The sequence below is a fragment of the Ursus maritimus genome, unplaced genomic scaffold (assembly GCF_017311325.1).
Source record: "Ursus maritimus isolate PB19 unplaced genomic scaffold, ASM1731132v1 scaffold_12, whole genome shotgun sequence".
Lineage (NCBI taxonomy): Eukaryota > Metazoa > Chordata > Mammalia > Carnivora > Ursidae > Ursus > Ursus maritimus.
The window spans coordinates 61,595,268-61,614,178 of record NW_024423564.1 but is presented as its reverse complement, the minus strand read 5'-3'; the positions used below and the strand labels follow the sequence as shown (position 1 = coordinate 61,614,178).

Below are 18,911 nucleotides of genomic sequence, written 5' to 3'. Positions count from 1 at the left end.
AGATGGTTGGGGCAAGTTTCAATAGCAAGGGAACCTGACTGCTCGGTGTTCGATTTGTTAGGTCTGGCTCAGTGCGCCGAACTCTGCTGGCAGCTGAGAGGGGAAGCCGGGAAAAGGCAAGTTCCCGGTGCAAAGGTTGCTCTGCAGCATAATTTAGGCCTTGGAGGAGCTGTGGTTGTGACGCTCTACAAGATGGGTTTTCCTGAAGCTGCGAGGTAAGTGGCGTTCCGGTTTTTGTCGGTTAATGAATCCTGACTTTTACAGCTTGATGACGTTGTGCAAATATAAAGTCCAAATTTTATTGTCTTAGTACTGAGTAAATATCTCATTATTTTGCTTTGGTAGCCTGGCTTTAAAATCTTTAAACTGGCAATTAGCATTTAAACTTAACCAGCCTTAGGAAAATTTTGTTCAAAAAAGAAGGCAGCATAGGGGCGCCTGGGTGGCTCGGTCGATTAAGCGAGGGACTCGATCTTGATCTCAGCTCAGGTCTTGATCTCAGGGTGGTGAGTTAAGCCCCGCATTGGACTCCACGCTGGTTGTGGAGCCTACTTAAAAAAAAAAAAAGAAAGAAAGAAAGAAAAAAGAAGGCTGCATAGTCAAAAGAGAGTGGTGACCTAAAACTACTTGTTTTAGACCTGCCAACCAGAGTGATTTTAATTTAGGCAAGTTCACTTTTTTGGTTTCCTTTCTCAAAATTGTTTTCTCCCTGCATAGCCTCCCAAGCTTCTGAGGTGGTTTGGAGAAAGTTATTAAATATGCTAATTCGCTCTCTGCACGTGTATGTTTCTGAATACACGCTGCTGCTAGAATCCCTTTTATTTGTCTCTTGCTCATTTTCTTCCTGTCCTTATCAAATGCCTATGCTCCTCAGATCTCCAAGCGCTTTCTGTTCCAAGCCTTTCAGGATCCCTGAACTTCCTTGCTCTTGTCTCAGAAGTGCTCATTAATCCTTCCCATAGGCAAAAAGTGCCTCTTCCTTCCCAAGGCCTGGCTGTCCTCTTTGCATGCTTTTGTTTCCAACCACGTTCTGTAACTTTGTTCCAAACATTAAGTATACCCTCTCCCTTTTGAATCTTTTCATCTTTGCTTTTCTGTTGACTCCGTTCCTTCTGTTAGCAAATATGGTCAGGTCTTACATATGATAAAAATTTATTTTTCTTCTTGCCTTATTTTCTTTTGTGATGAGCCTTATATACTGGGCCACTTTGGGGGGGGGGTCCATTCTGAAATATCTTTCTTATGGTCTAGTTTTTGACCTCACCACAGAGGTCAGGTAAGGCCACCAGTGATCTGATTATGAAATGTTCCTGTCTTTGTTTTCTGTTCTTGTTCTCTTTAACCCTGCTGTAGCTGTCAACACCAATTGGCTCCTTTTTTTCTCCTGAAATTCTTGGTAATTATTATTTTTTTCACACTTTTGGTTCCAAAAAGGATATATGACACACTTTTTTTCAGAATCCATTATATTCTTATGTTTTACAAGCTCTTGAGTCTCTTCTGTCTGTCCTTTCACTTTTCCTTCTCTGCCTGAAATATCATTTCTGTTGTGAAAATTCTATCATTGAAGGCCCATCTCTGGTGCCATCTGCTTTTAAATATCTACAACACTTTGTACTTCTTGGACCCATATCCAGTTTTGGCTTAGTTGTGGCATAGCCGCATTTTTATACCCCTTATATGAAATCCTTGAGGCCTAAGGCTGTTGTGACCTCTCCCCACCCCTGTAAGAATCTCTGACATAAAGAGTGAATGTTTCTTGAATTGAATCAAATAAAAAGGTGTTAAAATGTTGAATTTTCGAGTTTCCTCCTAAAGGTGATCATCAGTCTGTACTGTCTTCTAGAATTTCATCCAGTTCATATTTGAGGTTGAAAACCCTCATGTAAAAGCCAAACTATAAAGAGTTACTGGAGTCAGCATAAAAATTAGTATAGTATCTAATTTGCTCAGATTAGAAGTTTATGAATTTGGGGCAATACATTCTATTTTAAACATGGAATTCTCATAGTTTTTTTTAATTTCAGGAGACTAAATAATTGGGAGACTGAGTTGGTTCAAAATAGCTACAGTGATATTTGTGGGAAGGCAGAAGTATGAAAAAAAATCCGGATGATACACAGGTTTCCCCTGCTATCCAAAAGTAGAGCATTCCTATGAAATTTTTCTTTTTTCTTTTCTTTTTTTTTTTTTTTAAAGATTTTATTTATTTATTTGACAGAGATAGAAACAGCCAGCGAGAGAGGGAACACAAGCTGAGTTGGTTCAAAATAGCTACAGTGATATTTGTGGGAAGGCAGAAGTATGAAAAAAAATCCGGATGATACACAGGTTTCCCCTGCTATCCAAAAGTAGAGCATTCCTATGAAATTTTTCTTTTTTCCCTTTTTTTTTTTTTTTTTTAAAGATTTTATTTATTTATTTGACAGAGATAGAAACAGCCAGCGAGAGAGGCTATGAAATTTTTCTTAAGCCAAAATGGTGTAAAGCGAAGAAACAATTACCATTAACTTACATGGAAAAATTCTTGAGTGTTTCCCAGACCCCCAGAATAATCTCTTTTATGCTTTTTTGATACCTTAGGACACATCTTGCTAACGGATGCACAAAATAAATTGAGATAAAGCACAGATGCTCACAGACACAGTTCAAAGCTGTGGCTCCCTGCTGAGTGTAGTTCTTGGGGGAGAGAACCTGGGGGAGGTGCCACTCTCCATCAATGCACTGCCTCCAAAATGGCTTGCTGCGAAACAAACATTGAACGCTATTATCTCTTTTTACCTTTTTTTTTTTTTTATAGTAAAAACCAAAATCCTCTTTGGATTTCTTTTGGTTAGCAAAAACAGGTACCAATGTAGGTCTTTCGTAGAAGCAAAGTGTGAACCAAAGTGGTGTAACGTGAACTTTTGAAAAGCAGGGATACCTGTACGAATGACTAATAAGAATTAATGACTAATAAGAAAATACTGAAGGTATTATTGATAGTCTTAGTGATACAACATAACTCACTGCAAAGGCCAAAGTTGGGAAAATGATTCTGAATCTAATGGTACAAATATAGTTTTAAAGCAAGGTTGTGGTTTTGTTTTAAACAAGGTCATTTTAAGGTACTGTTTTAGGGTTCCCAGACCCAGTTCCAGCATGGGGAATGGGAGTTCCCACTACCTGTTCCCCAAACACCAAGCAATTCTCAGACACCAGTAGGTCTGAATTCATCTCAATTCTGACACTGTCTACCCAGAGATAGCATCAGATTCCACAGCTTTAGGGTTCAGTCCCTAAGACTGGCCCCCACCCACCACTTCAGATGCGTCACAAACCTCAGACTGTTATCTGTGCTGCTGACCAACTGGCTACAGGTTGAAGGTTCCAACGACGACCTCCTTAGGTTTGACTAGTTTGCTAGAGTGGCTCACAGAACTCAGAAAAATACTTATGTTGTACCAGTTCATTAAAGGGTACAAATCAATAATAAGATGAAAAGACACATATGCGAGGTCCCAAACAAAGGAGCTTGGGCCCTGGCTTGGTGGTATGAGGAAGGGTTCTGGTTTCCTAAGTGTGGAAGCTCTCAGAAAAGGGCCAAAAATCTGTCCTCTTGCATTTTTATGGAGGTTTCAGTACATAATCATGATTGACCAAGCCATTGGCCATTGGTTCATCAACCTCCAACTTCTCTCCCCTCCCTGGTGGTAGTGATGTGTGGTGGGGTCCGTAAGTCACCTTCATTAATAACAGGACACTCATTTCACCTTTATGGCTTTGAAGCATTTTCAGAAACTGTGAATGAAGATCAAATATATCGAGAAATACATTTCAGTCATCTGAATGACCAAATAATATTTCTTATAAGTCATTATATTTTCGGTAACAGTTGCACATGATCTGATTTACTTAGTTTCTTATTTAGCTAACTTTGATGGAGCAACTTCTACATGCTAAGGCCCCCAAGTGGGGTCCTCTGTGTATGTAGGGAAGGCACATATAGTTTTTTCAAAACCCTATTGAAGCCCAGAGGAAGAAATTATTATGAAGAAGGTAAATTTAAACCAGATGACTAGGATTGCCCAGCAGGAAGGTAGAGGAAGGGTGTTCCAGGCACAGAAGTTTGAGATACAGGGTTTGGTGAGTGGTTGTACTGTGTGGGTACAGAGTAGTTTATTTTGTTCTTGCCTTGGTAGATGGGCAGAGTCAACATCGTGTTGGTGACAGGAGATACAGTTGTAACTAGATTGGATTATGGTTTTGAAACCTTCAAATCCTCTATTCAGGAGTTTGGAACTGAGCCCACAAAATGAGTTTTATCAAAAGATCATGTGGTTATATTGCCCTTTAAGCAGATCAGTCTGGCATTACTTTGAGTTGAATAGTGGAGAAACAGAGGTCAGGAACCCTTAGGAGGCAGCTGCCGCAGTGTGGGTAAGAAATGTCCAGTGCTGCCGTAGGAACTGAGAAAATGAGGAGAGGTCATATTGAAGAGCAGTGACCAATTGCATTTAATTTATAGTTAAACTTTTCTTTCCTTTAATTTAGATCATTTTTGAACAATATTTCTCTTTTCTGTTATTACTTTCTGGTTTCGAGCTATATCTTGGATAAATTGAGGCCTGCTGTCTTAGTCTGTTCAAGTTGCTATAACAAAAATTGTCCTTGGCCCCCCAAATTCATGTCTTTCTCATGCCATCAACTCAAAATATCTCTATTTCTCTCTCCTCTTCACTCTTTAATTCACTATAATCTGACTTCTAGAACTTCCCTCACTCTTCAAATTGTTTTTGTCGAAGTCACGGGTACTCTGCATGGTGCCAAATCCAGTGGGTATTTGACCTTTGGCAGTAATTGACATAGTTTATCTCTCTGTCCCAGATTCTTTCTCCCTTCTCAGCTTCTGCAACACCATGCTCTTCTGGTTTTTCCTTTTGTATCATTGGCTGCTGCTTCCTCTTTAGATAATGGAGTTCCATTGGGTGTTGTCCTGGGCTCTCTTCTTTCTCTGTAATTTCCTTAAGGCAAGTTTATCGTTCCCGTGGATTTATTTATTTATTTTAAGATTTTATTTATTTATTTGACAGAGAGAGCACAAACAGGGGGAGTGGCAGGCAGAGGGCAGGCAGAGGGAGGGGGAGAAGCAGACTCCCCACCGAGCAGGGAGCTGGATGTGAGGCTCATGACCTGACCTCTCCTCTGATCTCCAGACTCATATCCAACTGCCTTCTTGTCTCACAACCATCTCATAACTCATGTTCCTAAAATGGAACTTTGATCCCCTCTACTTCCACCTCATTCTTCCTTTTATCACTGCATGGTACTGCCATCCCCTCAGTTATTCAGGAACACCGGAATTATCCTTGCCCTTTCCCCTCACCCTAAATCCCCCCATTTTCCAGGAGCAAAGCCTATGGATTCTGTCTCTAAAATACATTTGAATCCACTTTCTTCTCTCCATTTCCACTGGATGGGGCAGATGGTAGACTGCCTCTACTGTAGTCCAGACCACCATCACTTCTTATCTGGACTATTCCAGCAGCCTCCTGACTATTCTTCCCACCTCTGTTCTCGCATCCCCCACCCCCCTGCCCAGTTCATTCTGCACACTGTTGTAAGAATCATCAAAAGAAACTACAGTTGACCCTTGAACACTGTGGGAATTAGGGGTGCTGACACCCTGTGCAGTTGAAAATTCCCAAAAGTGGCGTTTGATTCCCTAAAAACTTAACAACTACTAAGAGACCGTACCGATAACATGAAAGGTCAGTTAATACATATTTTGTATGTTATATGTATTATATACTGTATTCTTACAATAAAGTGAGTTAGAGAAAAGGTGATATTAAGAAAATCATAAGGAAGAGAAAATACATTTACAGTACTGTACTGTATTGACAGGAAAAACCCGCATGTAAGTGGATCCATGCAGTCCAAAACGGTGTTGTTCAAGGGTCAACTGTATTTCACCTCCTTACGTAATCATTTCAGTAGATTCCCAAATTCCCTACTTTAGCCTGTATGATCTGGCCTCTGCCCAGTTCTCCAATTTCATTTCATATCACTCTCCCCCCACTTACTGTGTTTTAATGACTGCTTTTGTTTTACTTTCTTTTAACATACCAAGCTCCTTTCTCTCTCAGGATCTTTGCAGCTTCCTCTTTGAATGGCCAGCTCCTTTTCTTCTTTTAATAAGGTCTTCGCTTAAATTCAGCTGCTCTGAGATATCATTCCTTGACTGCTCTACCTAAAGTAGGTTCCTCTTTTTATTTCCTTCCTAATACTTGCGATTATTTTGTCTGTTTACTCCTTGTTCTCCTCTACTAGAAGAATATAAACTCAGTAAGAACAGGTCTGACTTGTTCACCCTTATACTCCCACTACCTTGAACAATGCTTGGTATGTAGCAGGCACTCATTAAATATTTATGAAATGATGGAAAGATGGGGAGACAAGAAAAAGAGAGACAGAAGGAAGGAGAAAGGATAGAGAAAGAAAGAAATGCTTACCGAGCAACCGATGTGCTCTTGACTCCTTCAAATATATCCTTCTTGTGTTGCCCCCATCTGGGTCCCAGCCACCACCAGCCTGCTTGTGGTTGTCAGAGGAATTACCTAACACCCTCCTTTTCCTCAGACCCCTCAAGTTTCTTTCTGTATCTCACACTTGAGGCTCTGGGGCCTATACCAGTCACGCTATCACTTTTTACCATGGGCCAGGGGCTCTGCTAGGTGCCTCCCTACCTCCCCACCAGAGGTGCATAGAGGTGAAGTAATTTACTCCAAATCATATAGCTAGTGAATGAAGGAAGCCCTTGGGATTCAAACCCAGGCCTTTGTAGCTATAAAGACTATGTTCCTTCTGCTATATCAGGTCATTTATCTGTAGTTGCTCCCTAACTATCAAACAACCAATAGGCAGATGGTTGTTAAATTCATCTCTGTGTCACAGGTAAAATGTAAATCTTGAGTCCAACCCCTGCTTATAACTCTGTTTTTGTTTGTTTGTTTTTTTAAGATTATTTATTTATTTATTTGACAGAGAGAGGCAGCCAGCGTGAGAGGGAACGCAAGCAGGGGGAGTGGGAGAGGAAGAAGCAGGCTCCCAGCGGACCCCGAGATCACGCCCTGGGCCGAAGGCAGACGCTTAACGTTAGATTGAGCGAGCCACCCAGGCGCCCCTATAACTCTGTTCTAATCACCATCCTCTCTTGCCTGGACTACGGCCTTAGCCTCTTTACCAGTCTTCCTGCTGTCCTGTTCTGCAGCCTTACAGTTTTCCACCTGGCAGCCAGACTTGTTTTTTTAAAACATATAAATTGGATCTTGCTACTCTGTAGCATATACCATACAATTCTTCTCATTATGCTTAAAACCCAAACTCCTAACCATAATCTCTAAAGCTCCTTCTTGTCTTGCTGTGCATGTTTCTGTGACCTTAGATCCTTCTACATCTCTGCTCTGCTGCAGTCATACTGGCCTTGTTATAGTTCCTTTAACCGCCGAGCTAGTTTTTTCCTCAAGTTTTTTATACTGGAAGTTTAGAACTGGCTTCCCCACCTAAATGTGTACAGGTCTAGCTCATTTACATAATTTAAGACCTAATTTAAATGTCACCTCCTCAGAGAGTCCTATCTGACCAGGCTGTTTAAAATAGAACATCCTAGGGGAAGGGAGGGAAAAATAAAATAAGACAAAATCAGTGGGAGACAAACCATAAGAGACTTAACTCTAGGATGAGGGTTGCTGGAGGAGAGGGGTAGAGGGATGGAGTGACTGGGTGATGGGCAGTAAGGAGGGCACATGACGTGATGAGCACTGGGTGTTACATGCAACTGACGAGTCACTGAACTCCACCTCTGAAATTAATAATATACTATATGTTAATTAATTTAATTTAAATAAAATAAAATAAAAAATAAAATAGAATACCCAACACACATGTATACTTTCTCTGTATCCTCTTAACCTGCCTTATTTTCTTCTTTTTTTTTTTTTTAAGATTTTATTTTATTTGGGTGGGGGAGAGAGAAAGAGAATGAGCAGGGGGTGGGGGGAGCAGAGGGAGGGGGACAAGCCAACTGTGCTCTAAGTACGGAACCTGACGTGGAGGCCGGATCTCATAACCCATGAGATCATGACCTGAGCCGAAATCAAGAGTTGAGCGCTTAGCTGACTGAGGTGCCCCATTTTTTTTATAGTAACTGTATTCTTTCTTTCTTTATTTTTTCAAGATTTACTTATTTGAGAGAGAGCGAGCGTGCGTTCAAGAGTGGGGGGAAGGGCAGAGGGAAAGAATCTTTAAGCATACTCCCCCCTGAGCTGGGAGCCTGATAGGGGGCTGGATCTCACAACCCACAAGATCATGACTTGAGCCGAAACCAAGAGTCAGGCGCTCAACCGACCACCCGGGTGCCCCTGTATCTTTTTTTTTTTTGCTTCTTCATTGTCTCTCTCCCCAGCTAGCATATAAGCTTCATGAGGGTAAGTTTCTTTGGTTTACTGTATTTTTAAGAACTATGCCTAGCACTTAGTGAGCATTCAATATTTGTTGAAGAAAAGGGGAAGGAAAGCCTAATTGTTTTATGGACTTAATTATGATTTTCTTTGGGTAAGAGCCACAACATCTCTGTTCTTAGAGTTTTTTTGAAAATTACTACTGTTAAGTGTTGAAAACCTAGTATCTATATGACTCCATGGATTGAAATTGATTCTTTTCACCAGTTCTTTTAGAACTCATCGAATTGAGGCTGTTCCAACCAGCTCTGCAGTTGACGGCTTTAAGGCAAATGTTGTCTTTAAGGAGATTGAGAAGAAGCTTGAAGAGGTAAGCGAGATTTATATAAAATACTGCCAAGAGGACCTTGAGGCTAGAGAAAGTGATATAGATGTCTGGTGTTGCCATGAAATGATACAAGTTAAAAATTTATATGATATTGTCAAGTATTGAGTGTATTTTAGATTTCTGAGTGTACTATTATCGTTTCTTTGTAATTCTGGTAAGAGCGCATTTCAAAGATGAACAGATCTCCACACTTGAGTTCTATAAAGAGCTATGGTAAAATGCTGTGACAATCTGAACTATAGAGGAAAGGCTAGCCCTCGTCACTCTCCTCACTCCTCTCTTTGTCAGGGAGATAATAATTTTGGACAAAGGTCATATGTAAAGGGATTCTCACTTATTTTGGTGTAATTTCCTTCTGAATTAAAAAGACCTTACTTAGAATCATTAAAAAAGAATAATATTTAAGGTGAGTCTTTAAAGGTACCTAAGATCAACACTCCTTATAAAAAGAAATCTTTTGTGCTTGAGTTTTTTCAAAGTAGTATTTTTCTTGTAAAAATAATGCTAACTTAAAAGAAATTCACATGGGTGTGTGGGTGGCTCAGTCGGTTAAGCGTCTGCCTTCGGCTCAGGTCATGATCCCAAGGTCCTGGGGATTGAGTCCCACATTGGGTTCTCTCCTAAGTGGGAGTCTACTTTTCCCTCTGCCTCTCCTACCACTCCCCTTCCTTGTGCTCATTCTCTCTCTCTCTGATAAATAAATAAATAAATAAAATATTTTAAAAATTTACAGTATACAGAACATATGAAAAAGAAAAATTAAAAATCTCCTGAAATGCTGTTACTTAGAGTTCACAAAAATGTTAACAGCGGTTGGCATTGTTTTAGACCTCTCTCTTTGTATGTGAGTATGCAGTTCTGCATAACTAGGATCATACGATACGTGTTGGGTTTTTTAATTGTATTCTGTATACAAATTTATTTTTATGTACAATAACCAGTTCTTGATAGATAATAATCATACTAAGGAAATCTAACAGTAACTTTTTTTAAAAAGGAGAGGGTTTTTTTTTTTTTTTTTGAGAGCTCTTCTCTATAAGCAAGATTACATATTTACATCGTTTCAAACCTAAAGGCATCTTGGGATATCATTACTGATTTTAATTTTCAGACTAATAAGGCACAGTTACAGCCACAGTCAAACAATTCCAATTATACATCTCTTAAGCTGACCAAAGTGGGCTGAAATAAAAGGATTCAGAACAGTTAAGCTGTTTGTTTCATTCGTGCTATAGTGTGAAAGGCATACATTGTGTGTATGTCCTGACTGCTTCATTGCAGCACAAAGAACTTATTAACATCTAAGGTGATTGATTGCACTGTGAGTGGAAAACAGTCAGTGCGACTGATGTGTCTTCACAAAGGACCCTGCGTTTCTAGGATTTTCATGATCAATGACATTCCTGAGGTAGAGAGGGCCAGGTTTGCTGGTTCTGGGCAGGCAGGCACTGGCCCAGGAGCTGTAGACCTGTCCTGCCACCATGTTGTGGGGATACACCTGCATGGGGGCGTTATACTTGCTTTATAACCTGCTTTTTTCTCTTGACGGTGTTCCATTCACATAAATATAAACCTTACCATCAGTTTTAATGACCATCTAGTACCTTTTGAATTTATGTATCATAATCTATTTAACTAGCCTCCTATGATGAACATTGCTTGTATTTAAATTTTGGAAGTAAAATAGTGGTATAATAAATCTTCTTTTTTACTCCTCTTTAAGTACTTAATGCCATGGTCATCTTAACATAAATAAAGGGGAAATTTTTGAGTCGTTGAATATGTGTATTTTGCATTTTGGTATATATTACCAACTATCCACCAAAAAGAGGGCACAAGTTTACAAACTTAATAATTCATGGGAGTGACTGTTTTTTTCCTCATACCTTCTCTGGTGCTATGTGTTGGCTGGTTTTTAAAAAATCTTTGCCAATCTATGGGGTGCCTGGGTGGCTCAGTTGGTTAAGCATCTGCCTTCCGCTCTGGTCATGATCCCAGGGTCCTGGGAGCCCCACATCAGGCTTCCTGCTCAGCAGAGAGATTGCTTCTCCCCTCCCTCTGCTGCTCCCTTTCCTTGTGCTCTCTCTCTCTATCAAATAAATAAATAAAAATCTGTTAAAATAAAAAAAAATCTTTGCCAATCTAGTAGGAAAAAATATTTCATTATTAGTTTTTTGTTTGTTTTTTTAAATACTGTCTACCCCCAACATGGGGCTCGAACACCTGACCCTGAGATCAGGAGCTGCATGCCGTCCTGACTGAGCCAGTCAGGTGCCCCTCTTGTTATTATTTTTACTTTCATTATGTATGTCCACTGAACTGAAGTCGGACTCTATCAGGGCTCAGCTTGAATTTTTTTTCTTGCCACCAATATTTGCCTGCAGAGAAACCCATAGGATATTTACTTCTGCCAAATTGTCCCATTTTTTTTTCAACTTTATTCTGTCCCCAAAAAATCAAATAAAAATAGAGAGTGTGTGGTAAGCTATATGTCAATTATTGAATACTTCATTATCAGGATTAACAAAACAGTGCTGTTTTTATTTCACAGTGTTCTTTTAGCTTTGCAATTGTATTCCTCTGGCTCCCATTTTAATTCTTTTCTCCTCCCTCCATAACCTCACTTGTGGGGACCTTGTCCCTTTGTTTCCTTCCCACGATTGTAAGTTTCCTAAATGTTTGGGAGGACTAGAAAGTGAAAGTCTTGGAATCTTTTGTCAATTCATGCACTTTCTGCATTAGCAAAGGAAATCTGGCCAGAGATTTTATTTCCACTTTTGTCCGTTAGCAATACCCCATTGCCCTTCTTTGAATTCTGTCTTAACTTTCTGTTCCAGTTAAGTTTGAGACAGAACCTACTCCTTGACCTTTTGCCTACTCAGAAAGAAATACTTTTTTTTTTCACTCAAGGAGGCACTTAGAACTTTCTTAGTACTGATGATCTTTAGTTTTGCAACAAACGGGTATTTTCTTTCCTCTTTTAACTCTCTCTTTGTCCATTTACTTACCCTGTCTCACTTCTTCAATGAAAAATGTTATTTTATAAGAGGATCAGTTCTTAAAAATAACAGCAAGTATAAAATTAATCTACATCTGTTTTAAGGAGTTGGAAGGAATTTCTCTCCCAGTATGCTAAGTAGAATTTCTAGTTTGCTGGTGTTTACCTGCTCTGACTTGTTGGTGTCTGTTCCTGAGGCATTATGCCCACAGCTGGTGTGGATGCACCTAGAAATAGTCATTCATGGGCTGCTGGCCCCAAAGGAAGCCTGGCTCTTGGGTGGCCCACCACACCAGGGTTATTAACCCACCCTTCTAGATTGTCGTCACAGAAACTTGAGGGATGAAAGATCTCAAGGAATGTGAAGAAGACTTGTACTTAAAATTCATTTATGGAGACATACTGCTTTCATAGGCTTAAGTTGGAAGTATTAATGTAACCAACTTTGTAGTATGGTATGGTCAGACAACAAGAGCATTGAATTTGAAGTTAAACCAAACTGGGACTGAGTTCTGGTTGTACTGCTTACTAAACATATGTCCCTGCCCTTCAGGGAACAGAGTTTAGTGGGAAGATAGACATGGAGAGATTTTCCCCAGGAAAAATATACTGCTTTAACAAGAAACATGGATGCATGTGCAAAGGGCTATCAAAGTATCCAGTACAGGCAAAAAAGCCTTCCCAGAAGAATTAGCAAGTGAGCAGGGACTTGATGAGGTTGGGGTGGGAATGTGAGTAGGAGGAGGTGAGTGAACTGGGACAGGGCATAAACAAGGGCATGGAGGCACATATGTTTTTGGAATTCAAGATGATCAGTATTGTTGGAACATAAAGCGTGAGGAGGATGAAAAAAGTGGCTGGATAAGAATAGATAAATATCCCTCAGATTATGAAGAATCTTGAATGATATGTAAAGTCAGATTTCCTCCTATAGGCTCTGGGGAGCCACATTTAAGAAATTCACACCTAGGGGCGCCTGGGTGGTACAGCGGTTAAGCGTCTGCCTTCGGCTCAGGGCGTGATCCCTGCGTTGTGGGATCAAGCCCCACATCAGGCTCCTCCGCTGTGAGCCTGCTTCTTCCTCTCCCACTCCCCCTGCTTGTGTTCCCTCTCTTGCTGGCTGTCTCTATCTCTGTCAAATAAATAAATAAAATCTTTAAAAAAAAAAAAAAAAGAAATTCACACCTAGGGGCGCCTGGGTGGCACAGCGGTTAAGCGTCTGCCTTCGGCTCAGGGCGTGATCCCGGCATTTTGGGATCGAGCCCCACATCAGGCTCCTCCGCTATGAGCCTGCTTCTTCCTCTCCCACTCCCCCTGCTTGTGTTCCGTCTCTCGCTGGCTGTCTCTATCTCTGTCGAATAAATAAATAAAAAATCTTTAAAAAAAAAAAAAAAAGAAATTCACACCTGGAAGTGTTAGATGGCTTATGTTAGTGTTAGGTGGGTTATGTTAGATGAGTTAATTGGCAACAGGATAGAGAATAGTCCAAAGGGTTCTTAATCTTTATGAGTCTCAGTTGTTTTTTCTGCTTAATGAGCTAATATTAATACCTGTCCAACTACTTACAAGGTTTTATGGAGATTAAGGAAATAATGTGTACAAAAGTATTTGAAAACATTATAGCCCTAGGAAGGTTATTATTGCCATTAATAATTTCTCCTAAAGCTAACTTAGAAGAATTTGAGTGAGATATTGTGTGATTCCATTTATATGATATGTCCGGAATAAGCAAATCCACAGAGATAGAAAGTAGATCAGTGGTTGCCAGAGGTTAGCAGGAGAGAGAAGGGGGATGACTACCAGTGGCTATGGGTTTCTTTTTGGGGTGATAAGAACATTCTAAAATTAGATAGTGGTGTTGGTTGCCCAACTTTGAATATGTTAAAATACCACCGAATTGTATACTTTAAAACAAACAAAATACAACAAAAAGAAAGAACTTAGGCCAGGCTCTCTGCTTATATAGAAACAGAGGTTAGTATCTGATACCAGTCTATGCAAGTTCACTGTGCCTAAACATATCAAACCCTTAAATCTTTTTTAAAAGAATGAATATTAGACAAACCATAAGAAACTCTTAACTCTAGGAAACAAACTGAGGGTTGCTGGAGGGGCGGTGGGTGAGGGGATGGGGTACCTGGGTGATGGGCATTAAGGAGGGCATGTGATGTAATGGGCACTGGGTGTTACATCTAATGGATGAATAACTGATCTCTACATTTGAAATTAATGATATGTTAACTGATTAAATTAATTGAACTAATTGTTAATTAGTGATATGTTAACTGAATTTAAATAAAATAAGTTAAAAAAAATAAAAGAATGAATATCATGGTACCAAAAGAAAGAATCTTGTGTCTAAATTATTGCAGGAATGTAAGGCTGAAATAAAGAAGGTGGGAAATAAAAAGTATTAGAAATTATAAGAGGTAGCCAGTTCCAAAATTAAAATTCAGGGGCGCCTGGGTGGCACAGCGGTTAAGCGTCTGCCTTCGGCTCAGGGCGTGATCCCGGTGTTGTGGGATCGAGCCCCACATCAGGCTCCTCCGCTATGAGCCTGCTTCTTCCTCTCCCACTCCCCCTGCTTGTGTTCCTTGTCTCGCTGGCTGTCTCTATCTCTGTCGAATAAATAAAATCTTTAAAAAAAAAAAATTCAAAGATTAATATGTTTTTTATATATTTGCAATAACCCACTCATGAAATGCAATAAAAATATTAAGAGCAATATAAAATATAAAACACCTAAGATAAACTTGGTAAGAAATGTGCAAAAGCCTATGTGGGAAAAAATTGACAAAATATTGCCAGTAGACATCAAAGAAAACTTGAAGATATACCATATTCATGGATGGGTGGACTTAATATTGTAAAGATATTCTCCCTCAAACTGATCTAACAGATTTTATGTAACCCCATGTAAATCCAACAGCATTTTGGTGGGGGAGAAGAACTAACTAAATTATTATAATGTACATGTAGAGGGGAAAAAATGTCCAAAACAAGTTCAAGAGTATTTGGAAGAGAGGAATTATAATGGGGATTTATTGTACCAAAGTACAAAGTACATTATAAAACTATAATATTGGCACAGGAATAGCACACAGACCATAGTAAGATAACAACAACAACAAAATGCTAACATTTATTGAGCAGTTACTCTGTGCTTTGTGGGTCTTTAAATACCTATACAACTCTATGATGGTAGCTACTGTCATCTCTATTTCACAGATAAGAAGAAAACTGAGATTCAGAGAGGTTTAGTAACTTGCCCTGGAAGTTATGAAGTACATGACAGAGCAGGAATTCAAAGCAACGATGATTTCAGATTCATTAATTAGCAGTGTTTAGTTCTAGGAATTTAAGCTTCAATAAATGAGGCTATGTAAAAATATTTAAATGTAAGAATGTTATTTGCAGCTTTGTTAGAAGTGCCAGAAGTAAGAATTAATCTAAATATCAAGCAAGAGTATTGGTTAGATGAAGTATAGTAACATTTACACAAATAAAGACTGTATGTAGAAGAATATTTAATGACACAGAAATGAGAATAATGATATGAGACAGAAAAGTGGATTACAAAACAATATATAAAAATGTGATCCCATTTATGAAAACATATGGAGAGAAAAAAAGATGGAGGGGATTGACATCAAAATATTATTTTCTCTGAGTAGTAAAATTACAAACAATTTATATTTTCTTTTTGCTTATCAGCATTTTCTATTTTTTCCACAGAAAATGAGTTGTTTTTTTAAGATTTATTTATTTATTTTAGAGAGAGAGGGCATAACGGGAGGGACAGAGGCAGAGGGAGAGGGAGAGAGAATCTTAAGCAGGCTCCATGCCCAACATGGAGCCTGACATGGGGCTCCATGTCATAACCCTGAGATCATGACCTGAGCTGAAATCAAGAATCAGACACTGAATCGACTGAGCCACCAGGTGCCCCCCAAATGTGTTTCTTTAAAGAAAAGTAATTGCGGTAGAATTACCATGTCTTTGATTTAGTTTTTAAGAAAAGTATGTGAGCTTGTAATCCTTACATTTTGCACCCTGACAGCTGCCTTGGCCATTCCTCGGTACTCCTGTGGTGTCCCCCGTGCTGCTTTTTATCCAGTGTTGTCATAGTGATCATAGTGATCATTTACCCTTCTAACTCCTACTTCTGTATTCTCAGTACCTAGAACAATGTCTGGTGCCAATCATTGTTTGGATCAGCAAGTATTTCTGTAAGGAACAATGAAACAAAAAGTAGGGATGAAAGGAAGAGGGAGGGAGAAAGGAAACCAACTTACTGAGATACGGATCTGAGGTTACTTTTTCAGTTTCATTCCCTCGAGATTCAAAAGCAATTGGTGGTTGGTATATTACTTGTATAATTCTTTATACTAATCCAGAAAATATGTCGTCACCTCCCCTCACCCCCCTCAGAATAAAAGACTTTGCTCAGAACCCCTTAAGTTCTGATTGTGGGAAACCAGAAACACATGTAAAGGAATTTGCCTGCAAAAAAGGGAAGGAAGTGGGGGTTCTTACATTTATACAGGCCAGAGTGAATCTTTCAAAAATTAATGAGATAAAGGAAAACTACTTGAGTAGAACATAGTGCCGCGCAACCCGCTTTCTCCCTTTTCTTCCACCAGTTGTATCCGGAAAGCCATTTTTAACAAAAGATTTGGCAGATGAAGGAGTTGTTGCCTGTTGCCTTTCAGATTTTTCTGGGTAAAAGATCCTGAGGGAGCCTAGGGACTGCTGCTGGCCCAGCTGCTCACGTCATGTATCTATTTAAACATTCAATTTAGAGAAAAAGCCCGAGAAACAAATGTAATATAACTCCCAGCGTTTTGTTTTTTTTCCTTTCCAGGAAGGGGAACAGTTTGTGAAGAAAATCGGTGGTATTTTTGCCTTTAAGGTGAAGAACGGCCCTGAGGGTAAAGAAGCCACCTGGGTGGTAGATGTGAAGAATGGCAAGGGATCCGTGCTTCCGAACTCAGGTCAGTGCAGTGATGACTCCATTTATAGGAGCACTGACAGATACACAAGGGGAAATGAGCATCTGCTTTGTGTTTTCCGAAAGGGCTGGCTTCAGAGGTATAGGACCTTGTTGAAAGAACTAGTGAATCCTTGGGAATAGGAATAGGTCACAGCCACCGCCTCCCAAAGATTTGGAAGCTCCATCACAGAGGTGTTAATTTTAGGCTTTAGAATTAGACAAACTTGGGTTGGGATCCTGGCCTTGCCACTCACAGATTCTGGCTTTGAACAAATTATTTAACTTCTCTGAGCCTCGGTTTTCTGGTCTATAGATGGGAATAGTAAATGGTAACTATTTCATAGGGTTGATGCAAGGATTAAGAGAATTATCTCTCAAGTATCCTGTAAAGCACATGCTCCAGCATATGGTTACGTGGCCTTAAAAGTCCTGTCTGTACTCAGTCTCCCCACTTCCTCTTATCCCAGTCTTTCTTGAACCCACTTCAGTCATCTTTTATCCACATCAGTGTTCAAAACTATTCTTGTCAAGGTCACCAGTGACCACCATGTTGCCAAATTCAGTGGTTCATTCTCAGCCTTCATGATATTGTACTTCTAGGCTTTCCTCTTACCCACTGGCTGTTCCTTCCTAGCCTCTCTTCCTGTTTTGTCCTCCTCTTCAAATTTCTTAATGTTGCCGTGCTCCAAGGCTCAGGTCTATCCTCATTCACTCCCTGAGGATCCCCTCTAGTCTCATGCTTTTAAAACCATCCCTACAGTGATGACTCCCAGATACCTTCAGCATGGACTCAGCCACTGAACTTCAAGGTGTATATCCAACTGCTTAATTGACAAGTTTACTTGGATACTTAATAGGTATCCCGAGGCTAACATGTAGAAAATGAAACTTCTAATTTGTTTCTATTCTCCTTTAATTATGTATTCCTCCCACCATCTTCCCCATCTCCATAAATTGGTTCTCTGTCCTACCAGTTCCTTGGTCCAAAAACCTTGAAGTCCTCATTGGCTCCTCTTTTTCTCACACTACACAGTCTAATCCATCAGCAAGTTCTGTTTTCCTCTACTACTACCACCTTGGTGTAAGCCTCCATCATTTTTTTTTGCCTGGTCTCCCTGTTTCTAACCTTGCCCCCTGCAGGTTCTTCTCCACGCACCAGCTCAAGTGATCATTTTATTTATTTATTTATTTAGTTAGTTAGTTAGTTAGTTAGGGGGAGGGTAGTGATCATTTTGAAACTTAAGTCAGATTGTGACTCACCTCTGCTCAAAGCCATCCAAACGCTTTTAGCTCACTCAGTAAAAGCCAGAGTTCTTATACTGGCATTATGTGATCTGGCCCCACTTTTCTGTTTTACTGCACTCTCCCTGACTTTGCTCCAGTCACACTGGTCTCCTTGCCATTGCTGAAACATGGCGTGTTCCCAGTTGAGGGGCTTTCTGCTATATTCCCTCTGCCTGGAATTGTCTTCCCTTAATATCCTCATGACTTGTTCCCTCATTTCCTTTGGATTGTTGCCCAGATGTCACCTTCTCAGTGAGCCCCTCCTTAACCTTAATGCTTTTATTTTATCTATTTATTTATTTATTTTATCTATTTATATATCTATTTATGTATTTTAAGATTTTATTTATTATTTATCTATTTTATCTATTTATTTATCTATTTATATATCTATTTATGTATTTTAAGATTTTATTTATTTGATGGAGCACAAGTCGGGGGACAGCAGGCAGAGGGAGAGGGAGAAGCAGGCTCCTCGCTGAGTGAGGAGCCCAATGTGGGGCTCAATCCCAGGACCCTGGGGTCATGACCTAAGTCAAAGGCAGATGCTTAACCAACTGAGCCACCCAGGTGCCCCAACCTTAATGCTTTTAAATCACAGCCCTGTTCTCTTTTGTCCTTTGCTGCCTTATTTTTCTTTATAGCACTTATTGCCATCTGAGATACTCTGTAATATTTTAACTTCTTCCTTATTGTCTGTCTCCCCCACTTGAATTGTCGCTGCATGAAGACAGATTTTTGCCTGTTAGGTTCACTGCTGCATCCCCATTGCCTATAATAGTACCTGATACATGGTAGGCCTTCAAT

General features: G+C 39.8%; 1 protein-coding gene and 1 long non-coding RNA gene across 2 annotated transcripts in view; one reads left to right on the top strand and one right to left on the bottom strand.

Moving 5' to 3' along the window:
• LOC103670704 overlaps positions 1-18,911 on the bottom strand; it is a 51,618-nt gene that overhangs the window by 8,780 nt on the left and 23,927 nt on the right. The gene's annotated exons all lie outside the window — the stretch shown is intronic.
• Positions 1-18,911, top strand: part of SCP2 (sterol carrier protein 2) — a 116,357-nt gene that overhangs the window by 84,667 nt on the left and 12,779 nt on the right. The window contains exons 12-14 of the mRNA XM_008699183.2: positions 62-215; positions 8,709-8,811; positions 16,692-16,821. Of these exons, the coding sequence (XP_008697405.2) occupies positions 62-215; positions 8,709-8,811; positions 16,692-16,821 (387 nt within the window). The remainder of the gene's footprint in view (positions 1-61; positions 216-8,708; positions 8,812-16,691; positions 16,822-18,911) is intronic.